The sequence below is a fragment of the Engraulis encrasicolus genome, chromosome 8 (assembly GCF_034702125.1).
Source record: "Engraulis encrasicolus isolate BLACKSEA-1 chromosome 8, IST_EnEncr_1.0, whole genome shotgun sequence".
Lineage (NCBI taxonomy): Eukaryota > Metazoa > Chordata > Actinopteri > Clupeiformes > Engraulidae > Engraulis > Engraulis encrasicolus.
Window position 1 is genome coordinate 34,338,521 of NC_085864.1, and position 12,500 is coordinate 34,351,020.

General features: G+C 44.4%; 1 protein-coding gene across 3 annotated transcripts in view; it reads left to right on the plus strand.

Moving 5' to 3' along the window:
* Positions 1-12,500, plus strand: part of kirrel3b (kirre like nephrin family adhesion molecule 3b) — a 327,097-nt gene that overhangs the window by 284,856 nt on the left and 29,741 nt on the right. For all 3 annotated transcript variants that reach the window (XM_063204439.1, XM_063204438.1, XM_063204440.1), the window contains exons 7-9: positions 9,555-9,703; positions 10,261-10,388; positions 11,861-11,987. In XM_063204439.1, coding sequence (XP_063060509.1) covers positions 9,555-9,703; positions 10,261-10,388; positions 11,861-11,987 — 404 coding nt within the window. The remainder of the gene's footprint in view (positions 1-9,554; positions 9,704-10,260; positions 10,389-11,860; positions 11,988-12,500) is intronic.

The window sequence follows — 12,500 nt, forward strand, 5'->3', positions numbered from 1 at the left end:
CAATCTTAAAGGTTAAGAAACCATGCTTGCATGTAATGAGGAGATATTCATGTATGATTTCCAGTTCTTGTAATGCCTTTGAACCACAGCTGTGTTGTGTGATAATTAACACGTTGAGTGTGGTAAGCATTGCGTTTTAGTCTGTGTGTGGGTATGAGACACGTGGTGCCTAGATTTTTCATTTGTGTTTTCTTTACCTCCAAAAGAGTCTATACATCTCTTATTGAAGTGGAGAAAAACAGGAAAAAAAGTGAAATCTGTAAAAAAAAATAATAAAAAAAACAGCTTCATCTTACATGTAAACGGATAGAGAATTTAAATACCTTTAACCATTTTACTTGGTTGCACAAAAGCCCTCAGATGTCGACATGCTTTAAAATGTGGTATGAAATCAGTTTTGGTTTGTTAGCGGCTAAAGATAATGGTGTTGCTGAGAGCAATAAACACGTGCGGTACTGCAGACAGTCTTCACGGCAACTGAAGTGAATTGGCAGCCAATGTTGAATTCCCGAGCAAGTCGAGTGGCTGCACTATCACAAAGGAGGGCCCTCAGACAGCCCCACCATGTGACGTCTACATCTGAGACCGATGTCACAGACACACGGATAAAATGTTTCCCTTTTTCCCCAGCAAATGGGCGAGAACGTGGAAGGAATAAAAACGTTATTTATTCCTGTCCGAGCCATGGCCTTGGCAAAAAGGATAATACCGGGGTGATTTGTCAAGACATCCTTTTCTTTGTGGGTTTTTTAAAGCGAGCGAGGAATAAGTAGAGCAAAATCAATAGGGAAGGGGATTGCTCAGCAATGAATCCCGAGGATGTATTGGGAAATGGAATTGATGTACAACCCATTCGCAGGTAGAGAGAGAGAGACAGTGAGTACTGTACATCCCCTCCAATGGATGTTGGCCTTTTGAAAAAAACATATTGGAGCTAAGTCGGCAAGTCGCTGATTGCCCTTGACACGTAAACCTGATGAACTGTGACGTTTCGGAACATTGTACACACACACACACGCACATCCATGTACGCTCGTGCGCACACACACACGTTTGCACACATGCGCACATACACACAGACACACACACGTGTTAAGTGAACTGTAGAGAGGCTTTTGTACACAGGGATATAACATCTCTCCAAACAGATGTGTGGAACTGTGGAGGGAAGTTTTCTTGAGAATATCAGAGAGAGAGAGAGAAAGAGAGAGAGAGAGAGAGAGAGAGAGACAGACAGACAGACAGACAGGCAGGCAGACAGGCAGAGTTTTCTGTGCCTGTCTAATGTTGTAGCCCCTTAGTGCGCGCCGTACCTCCAGGGGCACGCTGTCATAGTCATTTAAATGTAACTACTACCACAGCACTACAATACTATGACACAACACACTAGGGCTGCACGATTATGGAAAAAATCATAATCACGATTATTTTGGTCAAAATCATAATCACGATTATTGATTTTTGCAGATTTTTTTGAAAATTATAACAAGATGAAATATAACCAAGAATGAATTACATACGGGATGAGCAAAATAAAATGAATTGTAATAATTATGTAAAGGCAATAGCATGAAACTTAAGTGGACAGATTTCTGGCCAGAAACACCAGCCTGTCAGTATGTTCTGGCTTCAAGGACGCCCTCATAAGTTGGTCACTATTACCACGATTAAATCACGATTAAATTCATGAGTTCGATTTCACTATTTTAGCACGATTTTGATCATTTTTCGATCAATTGTGCAGCCCTAACACAGACCCTTTAGTAATGCACCACAACTTGGTCATTACCACACTGGTAACAACAAATTCATTAAGCCGCTTCTTAAGGGGTTAAAACAGTGAGTCAAATCTGTAACAGGTTTGACAATATCCTGTTTCATGGGTACTAAATATTTGACTAATCCCATTTTGTATTGCCTTGCAAAACACAGGCGACACAAGATATATCTCATCTATGTACTGTACCTACCACATTCCACACCTTCCAAACGTCTCCTGCTGCTTGCTTCTATGGCCACTTGCTGTATAGCAGACACTGGAGCGCAACTGTCAGTCGCAGCTCATGGGAAAACCCGGGTGTTAAAAAATGGAGGAAGGCAAAACAACCATATGTCATCCCAGCTGTAACAGTTCCATTCACACGCTCTCTGACTCTTCCGCTGGGGACCTGGACCGTTTATGCCCCTCTTTTGTCCACACTGTGCCTGGGGAGCACACAAGGAATATCTGAGGAAGGAGCGGTGGATCTGTGGTGGTGGATGCACTACTATCAGTGGCGGAACAATTGCACGTAGGGCCCCTGGGCAAGACACTTATAGGGCCCCCTATACAGCTTACCAAGCTCACAATAGGGCCCCCACTACCAATTCAGGAGGGCCCTGGGCCCAGGGGCAAGTGCCCTGCTCGCCCTCCCTATAGCTCCGTCCCTGACTACTATGGTTATTCAAAATGGCTTCCTTTCATGTCGACGGCAGGACAAAAACAGGTTGTGAAACCTGTTTACCGTACGCGGCGCCGCGCTACCCTTCCGCCGAAAAACAACATACAGTAAAATCCCATGGTAGCGCACACGCCATATGTTTTCAGTTCTCCACACATTGTAAAAAAACACAATAAGCACAGTGGGGAGGGGAAAAAAGCACCGTATACAAAATGTGCATAATTATCACCATGGCAGCGTTAGACAAAGCATCCTTTTAGCACCACCGGCAATATTTACATAATAATAATGATAATGCCGAGACGAAGGTAAAGGTACTGTAGGAGTCGAGTCCAAGGCACAAGAGCGCGCCTGCTTCATTACCCCACTTCCTAGGACATCATTAGTCGGTGTGCATCACTTAAATTAACACTGAACGCTCCTCATTAGACTGACACTGATGATCTCTTAATGGCCCTTTCCACGGCTGCTCGGGCCCTGTCTTTCTTTTTCTCGTTTTTTTTTTTTACTCTTTTCTTTTCTCAAAGACATGTCATAGTTGCCTGTGCTCCAAAGCTACTACACACACTCAGTGGTGTGGTAGGAACCAGGCTCATGTCATAGGGGGAGTGTGTTACGGTATGGGGGAATCGAATGTCAACAGAGAGATGCTTTTGTCAACATTCCCAGCCATCGACTGTCTGGTGCTGAAAAGAGATTAAACGCGCGCATAATATGTCAGTGGTGACAGTGAGGCAGGCGAATTAGAATTGAAATACTAATCTTTTCCTCATGACAACTCCATCAACTTCAGTCACCGGCAAAGGCCAGATAACAGAGAATCACACCATACAGAAGGGGGGGAGTGTAGCTGCACAAGCAAGGAAGCCCCCTTCTGCTTACACACATGCACGCGCGCACGCATGCACACACTGACACACACAAACACACACACGCACACGCACACGCCCACACACACATACACACACACACGTACACAGACACACTTTGATTGTGCCTCTCCCTTTCCATAATGTTGACAGGGAAATATGTTCACAAGTCGCAACAGTAGGCACAGTATCACTGAATCATTAATGCCTCTCGCTGTCAGCAACCGGAACTTTAGCTCCTCTGTCACTCATAAAATTCACAGTGACTTGTCCCTTTTCTTTACTATCAAACTTGACATGACAACATGCTACAGCCTGGAAGGATTTTTTTGTGTTACTGCACCTGTGTGTATACTATGTGACTCCATGTTCAAGTCAGTAGGCTACTTGACAGGTTTCCCCTCAGATGTAGAATGCAGTGCAGTGTTTGATGTTGATATTCACCTTCTTAAAGGTGCGCTGCATAGGATGGTAGCCAGAGTAGGTATTGCATATGCTGCTTATTGAAACTGTACTGCCTGTTGCTTTTCATGATGATTTACTAAATAATAAGTTTATATTTACTAGTATGACTAAAGTAAGTTTTGCAGCTAAAAAATGGCTATTTCTGATAATTCAAAATGGTGGACGATAGAGAAAGATCCCCTTTTTATGTATGAGAAGGGCAATTTTCCCTGTCATAATGTATACTTAGAATTTTATGGTGGTGGTATATATTCATGAAAAGGGTTACATTTGTGAATGGACAACATGATTTCTGGACATAAATAGCTAAAAATATATCTCAGCGCACCTTTTTAAATGAAATGACTTCAATGTGTCAGCCAAGGCTAATGTCTTGTGTTTATGGCAAAATGAAAGCATGAGGGGAATTAGGATAACGTGTCGAACACAGGCTTTTAACACAAACACCAGCCACTTTGGTCTCACCTACTGAACAGGTGTCCCGTTTCGCCTGCTGAACAAACATTTCACCGCGATCCTCAGTGGACCCGGGTTGATTGTGTTTTTTGTTTCACCACTGCTGTTACCAGCATCATTGTACCGATTGCTGTCGATGTTTTGTCGTTCTGCTGCACTGTTCCCCCTTCCCTACTTTCTGGTGATTTCTTGGAAGTGGCTAATGACATTTTTTTCTTTTTTGTTGCTTTCCGTATCCCCCCTTTCTGTTTTCTCTTCGTTTGCCCCATCCACAGTGGCCATGACACTTTGTTTGATGTGTGTATAGTGGGCATGAGCAGGCAGAGCTAGCGCCGCGCTCCGGCTCCGGCTCTCCAATTGTTTTCTGCCAGCACGTTCCCCCTGGCGACACTCCCCACGCCACCCCGAGTGCCACGCGGCCATGATTCATCCGCTGACAGGCGCCACGGCAACAAACAAACAAACGAAACAGAACCAACAGACAGACAGCAAGAGCGAGTGTGGACACAGTCAATATCTCCGGCAGCAATTTAAATCTTTCTGCATGCTGGCCTGCCCGGCACGGCACGCCGGAGAGATCTGACTGCTGTGTTGCGTTTCGTTGCTGCAGCAATGGCCTCCATGCTGTGATGCTGCAAGGGAGAAAAATACAACAGGCTTGCTGTGCCACCGCTGTGTCTCTATTGCCACGACATGTAATCAGAGTTTTAAATTGAGAGGTACTAGCAGTCTGTCTGACAAGCGCACGTACACACGCTAGCACATACATACTTAAATGTGCCCAAACACACACAGACACAAACACACACATATGTGTGCACAACCACACAGACACACACCCTCACACACGTACGTGCGTGTCTCTACAATCTTTGGAGAATATTAAAATGTCATTCAGTACTTTGAAAGACAGACAGCAAAGAAAAAAAGGGAGGGAAAGGTATCAAAATGTCTCAGTGGAAGATAACAAACCACTCCGTTATTTCATTTCAGATGGCGCTTTGACACGGAGATGGCACATCAAAGTCGTTCGGTCTTCAATGTTTGTTTGTTTACTGCGAGTTGTCAGTGAAGACCTCTGTTAGATGAACTCCATATTATTGCAGCAGAGCTGTCTGGAAGTTCTTCCCTTTAGTGTGGGGAATTAGTAAATACTCAGTAACTTTTAATGGTGAGTGAGCTAAAAGTGTCATATCTTCTACGCTCAGAAAGACACTTAGAGTGCTTAGTTACTCATTCACATCAATGGGTGCACACTCTGTTACAGTTTCTGACAGCCACATACACAATTTAAAAGCACATATTCCTGATGATCACACACAAACACATACACGCACCCACAACACACACACACACACACACACACACACACACACACACACACACACACACACACACACACACACACACACACACACACACACACACACACACACACACACACACACATCGAAGCATGTGCTGCATGTACGCAGATACCTATAGGCACATAATCAAGCACACACCACACAATCAGAGAGAAATATAGAGAATAAGACAAAGAGAGAGAGAGAGAGAGAGAGAGAGAGAGCGAGCGAGAGAGAGAGAGAGAAAGAGAGAGAAAGAGAGAAAGCGTATAAGCATCTCTCTCTATCCCTCCGTATTTTCCATCTGTATTGATGTTCCTGTGTTAACGTTTGCTCAGGCCAGCTGGGGATACGAGTTAACAGGCTGTGTTTGCTCCAGCTGATCTTGGATGGAGACCAGCTCATAATTCACACGGGCGTTTCAGCCTTGAATGCCGAGCAAGGAGATATCAGCAGCAGCACTGCTGCTGAAATAACATCTCAACATCCTGACACCCCAGCAACCCCTCCAGCCCCTCCTGATAACTTCATTTTCGGGAGGAGAGGACAAGACTGTGGCATGCCAAGACTGCCAGGCCAGGCAGGCGGGGAAGAGGAAAAAAGGGAGAAAATCAATGGTGCACACAAGGGAGATGCCATTAAAGTCCACATAGGGGGGTTAGTGTACATACAGCTAAAAAAACTAGGGGTGCAACGATACCACTTTTTTAAAAACCGATACAAGTACGAGTACATTAATGTGTGTACTTGCCGATACCGAGTACCGATACCGATACCTTTTACCCCCAAAATACAATGAAAATAAATGCATGGCCTTGTTTTTTTCCACCTGTGATATTTTTATTGTCCATTTCCATATAGATGTAGATGTTAGTAAATGTATGAGGTGGCACTTTTTTCCATGCTGCTTTCAAGTCCACAGAACGTGACAAGATTTTGCATTGTTTTGTGTAATAGCAGTATCGTTCCTGGTATTGGCAAGTGCTTGACGAGTACGAGTACGAGTATAATGAGCAGTATCGGGTGCCGATACCGATACCAGTATCGGTATCGGTGCATCCCTATAAAAAACATGTGACACGTGTCAATGCCACTTATTCATGAAAGTCGTTCTGACAGATTTTTTTTAAACATCTTGACAACTATGGGCCTCTGGAAGAAATTATTTTCTCAAATGCTATCAAGGGGCTTGATTTTCCCCAGCGATGTTGTATTGCACAGAATTCAAGGGAAAAACAAAGATGTTTTAATAAAGTGTATAATTATTCCAGACATTGGATTGTAAATAATAGTTTAATGCTTCAGTAATGGTTTTTTTTTTTTCGTTTCCGTGAACTACTCTTGCCGTGAATTTCGGCTGTACCATATTTAGCCAATTACAGGAAATGTTGGACGTGCATATAAAGATAAATGTCTTCGGTGTCGGCTCACATTTAGGAAGTCCTTTGTCTGCTCTCCTCCGTCACTGCTGTAAGGCAGGCGAGAGGGGGCTTTAATTAGTTATTAGCATTCCCCCATAAAAGAAATGACTGCGTATGTATGGGGAAGGGTGGCCAAGATTACCCATCTGCCTTAAATTAAATATTTTTCAGAACACACAGGTGTTCCTCTCTGCGTGAGCACTCCATCACCAGACAGTCCCTCCCTATTTATGTAAAAGAGGGAGACTTTGCAGGAGTCATATCAAGCCGCTACACAGGGCCGCTGACAGCTTTGGCCAGGCCCGGGACAAAATCAACTAAAAGGGCCCCCGGCCCAATACATGTAATGTAATGAGGACCCAACTTTGGGTCCCCTTTCTCCCTGGGCCCGGGACAACTGACGCCTTTGTCCCCCTGTCGGCTTCCCTGATGCTACACCTACCAAAGCCAATTACGCTGATTCCTCCTTTTCTCTTCAGAGGTGGAGTGAAGAGATACCGTCTTTCTATTTAGTTGACACCACTTCATGAGTGTCAGTTGTTGTTGGCACTAATGAATCAGTCTCGGGTTGTCCTTTGGTGTCGGAGAGACCCGACGTTCAATTTTCTCTTCAAAGAGCTACCTGGGACTCGTCGCTTGCAGTCAGTTTTGCCCAAGCAAAGCGATGCCTTAGTGGGATGTAGCAGCAACTGAGCGTTCCAATTTGTCTGAAAAGTCTCACGTAGTAACTGGGCCTGGACAAACCAAGACAACACCCCCCCCCTCCCATCTCTACACTCATCCCACACCCTACTCCCCACACACCCCCACCCACCCACTCCACCAGGTTTCCACACATTCTGGTTTTACAAATGGCTTCTGTCTCCTCTGTCGACGGGGAGCCATCCATGGCAATGAGCGCCCAACACAAGCAGTGACAACTCTGAGAAGCATTGCCTCCCCACGTTTTTCTTTTTTTCCCCTTTTTTCCATTTTTTCTTCCCCCTTCCTCCTTCTCTCAGCGCACACTTCCTGTCACCAGACGCCTGGTGGTGTCTGCAACACAAACAAACCCGTTTCTTGCCATGGCCTGCGTCAATTTATTACCTTCCGGCGTCTTTTATGAGCACATACAGTGGGGATGTCATTTCCACGCATTGAGTGGGGGTCTAGCCTATTTGTCATTGTGGGATTTGTTTTTTTTCTGTCTTTCTTTTTCTTTTCCTTTCCGTTCGCAGTCTGTCCCCGGTTTCCCCACACTTATTGGGGGGTGAGGGTGGGTGGGTGGGAAGTGGAGATGTGTGTGTACGTATATAGAGCTGGATGCTCTTCACCCAGCCAAGTAGAAACATGCTGAAGCAAGCTGTACTTGAAGGGCCACCCTCCACACCCCCGCCTCCTCTTCACACCCCCGACCATAACAGTACAATCATTTCCCCGCGCCTAAGTGTGAGCGGCTGACAAATCGGACTGGCACTTTTCTGTTCGCTCTCATTTCAAAGCCTCTACAGTCATCGAGTATGTGTTATCTCCGCTTGTTGATGCCCACTCCCACGGCAAAGATGTTGATGGATCGGTGGTGGTGGTGGTGGGAGAGGGGTTAGGGGGTGGGTTGGCACAAAAAAGAAATGGCTTGTGTTTTTGCATCACCTTACTATGGTAATCATTGCCCTATACCTCTCGAGTGAAGTATTTGTTTTCCCACTCCCTTTGCACCGGCAGAAATCAAAATAGCGGTGTATGATCTGCAAAACACCTATTGCTGTTATTCCACAAGCGTTTGCAGGCCGATATATTGCTTTCTGATCAGTCACAGAGATATTTCCGTCTAATTAAAAACAGAACTATTATCCAACTCTTGGGGCGCTCTGCCAAGAGATTCCACTCAATCAATGAACCGTGCAATTATTCCAGGCTATCCCCTTTCAGCAGTTTTCACAGCTTCGGTGCAGTGGTTTCTGCTGGAATTGATCGCCAGGAGGTGCCACCGGAAATTGGGGGCCCTCTGATACAAAATGATGTTGGGCCCCAGTCCAACCAGAGGCCTCTGTGGGCTCCTGTAAAGCTCTGAACCAACCACCATATAATTGCACTGATTTGCCAACCTTTGGCAGGAATACAGTGTCAGCATTGGTTCTTGCCAGGCCATTGTTGTCAATTGTTAGCCACTTCCTGTCTGCCTGCTATAGTCTGGAGATCAATCAACCCAGCCTCTTCTCTCATTGGTCATATTCAAATGTGGCATATTTTCTAACGTTCTCCAGTTGTTCCAAAGTCTTGCTGCTGACTTCTTCATGACACCCCAGCTCCTCCTCCCCAGCTCCAATTTGCCATGTAAAACATGCCATTGGATATTTTTGTCATGCTGCCTACTCTGATCATGGGTGTGGGAATTATTAGCTCTCATTGTAAAGTTGGCAAACATTCTCTATCTGGCTACCTGTCCCCTGACTTGTGAAAAAAAACAGAAATTGCATTCATCATTTAAAACCTTGTATTGTGTTTCTTGACTTTAAATGGCCTGACAGAAATGCTGTTACTAACAGCAAACACATAATATTTCTCTGCCATGCACAGGTGGGCCAAAGGAGGCAGCATCATCAAAGAAGTGTACGGTGACACCTACGAGGTTATCGTGGACCACTCCTTCTTCACGGAGCCCGTCTCCTGCGAGGTGACCAACCCCCTGGGCAGCACCAATATCAGCCGCAATGTTGACGTCTACTGTGAGTACTAGCCTACCCAAACATGTAGCCTGTCTGTCTGCCTTTAAGCAAAATATGTTTAGCTGTGTCATTATGGTGTCTGCCAGAACAGATGTTTGCTCCCACTGTGGCAACACAGTATGCTGCTCAGCAGTCTTGTTGATTGCTTTCTTGGAATGTCAATGAGATGTCTGAAATCTGAGAGTAATGAGTTTTTAGGTTTATTTATTTTATGTCTACATACATGTATCAACATGTAATATTTATGTACTCACACTGTACATAAATAACCGTAATGCTAACCCTAGCTAGAGTACAGTGCAAATATATTGTGTCACATGTTATTACATACTTAGTCGATAAGATATTTAAAACATTTTGAAGAGTGGATAGTAATGGGTTTTTAAGTTTATTTTTCAGTGTCCACACATTTATCGACATGTAATGTTATGTAGGCCTGTGTAAGTACCATACTATGATACAAACATATTATGCCACATGCAATTACCTACTTTGTTAAACTGAATTGACATAATGTAACCAAGTGCAACCATACTTTTTTTCTTCTTTTTTTGCAGTTGGCCCTCGCATGGCCACTGAGCCACTGTCTTTGCAGGTGGATTTGGGATCAGATGCCGAGTTCAACTGCGCTTGGACGGGCAACCCATCTCTCACTATTGTCTGGATGAAGCGAGGATCTGGAGTGGTATGTTCAGTGAAAACGTGCTTGTCAAATGCTTTATGTAGACGATGACATGGCTGGTCCTGTAGATTATTGGACTGTTATTGGTCCTGCACTGAAGGTTCTGAGAATATTGATCTTGTTGAGGAAGCACTAATTCCACTGGTTCATCCTTTGATGGCAGAGTTCACTCTGAATTTGCTTTGCAGTGTCCAGCTGCTTTTTGGATGCCTAAATTGTGATTCTCCAAATTCCGTACATAAGTACACATGTGCCAATCAGTTTTTGTCTACATTGGACTCCTAGGATTAGATATTGGGCTTGATTAAGACAGTAAATTAGAGAACAATACACACAATTAATACCAATTGCCTACAAGCCATCTGTCACACACCTCTGTGGGTGGACTCTCCAAATAAAGTGTTGCTAAAAAGCCATCTCTAATGATCATGCTTTGGGGCTTTCTACTGCATGACAGTGTATGCAAGTGTTCAAATCAATTTAATTAAAAGCTAATTTGAAAATGACATAAAAATGACATAATTACCCTCTTGCGTAAATCGGATTGACATGACATTTAATTTCTCAGTAGTTGAAAAGCATCTGTGCTTTTAAAGTGCTTTTTAAAAAATCTGTCTAAAAATACATAGCCAAATGGAAAGATGTGAACCAATCGGAAAGATGCGAACCTATTATAAAACAGCTTTTCAAATGTCATGTGAAATCCAGAGTTGTGTGTTGTCAGTATGTACACTGAAATGCCTGTATAGAAATCCTACATTCTGTTAAAAAAGGTATATTTAGAAAGATTTAATGCCCATATGGTCTCCTAAGTAAAAGCGTTTGCCAAATTAAAATAACACAGCCCACTCCTGGCACAGTAAAGCGAGCGCAGACTCCTCTGCACAGACTTGTCTTTTTTTTCTGTGAAAAGTTGTCTCTCAAGGTTCCATTAGAGTGGCAATTTATAGCCTTTCAGTTTTGTTTGTGTCCTTTCTCTCGCCACCGTCACGGTGGACATAAAACCCAGCAGCCGCAGCCTGCCTCTCAGGAGGAGAAGGCTGTAGCCAGGGCGATTGGTGGCTTATATTCTTCTTCTCAGTTTTCCATTCTTTCTGACCTGACATTAGCCAGCCCAGCTCTCTCACACTTCAAAGTCCACTACCATTGCTCCTTTTCTCGCCCTCTCTCTCTGAGACCAAATTGGATTTTAATAATTAAACGAGGCCCTTTTCTGTGTCTACAGGGAGTATGGATAGGGGCTGTGCTCTTTTTCTGTAGAGCAAAAGGTTTTGAGAGGACGACTGATTTATTATTATTATTATTATTATTATTATTATTATTATTATTATTATTATTATTATTTTTGACCTCATTCGCTCTTCCTTCTCACTCCACCTTCTCGCCTCACATTCCTCTTCCTGCATCCCTTCATCCATCCCTCCATACTTTTATCTCCTCCACCATCCTTCCTTCCATCCATCGTTCTGCTTTAGGTGTTGAGCAATGAGAACATCCTGACTCTGAAGGCGGTGAGGCAGGAGGATGCTGGGAAATATGTGTGCCGTGCGGTGGTCCCCAGGGTGGCGGCGGGAGAGAAGGAGGTCTCCCTCACAGTCAACGGTGAGTAGCAGCGCACTGGCGCAGATTTGATGGACTTTCTAGAGGGGTCAGGGGGGGGAGGAGACTCACACTGTGGTCACTCTGATCACCTGGTGGACTGGGTGGATTGAATCACCCATTCCCCAAATACTAAATACACCTACAACTCAAAACCCTCTGGGTCCCCCCTCAGGCATCCTCGTGACCCCCATCAGCAGTCTCAGAGGGAAACGTCTCTGTTCTGGTTACCTGGAATGAGGTCTCTGTCACGGATGGTCGATGGAAAAGTGTTTTGTGTCTCCCAATCTCAAGGGGTCACCATGTGCCTTTCACAGTCAAGTTTGCAGTGCTAATTCAACACTTACAGTGTATGACCAACAACAAGAGCAGTGTTAAATTCGGCTCAACTCGACTCGACTGAATAAACACAGAAAAATAATTACTGCGTATGTGCCTGATGTGGGTCAGGGAAGAAAGCAGATTTGAGCTAAGGGGGGAGAGAGTAGGTCCAGGAAACAAATGAGTGTGGTGACT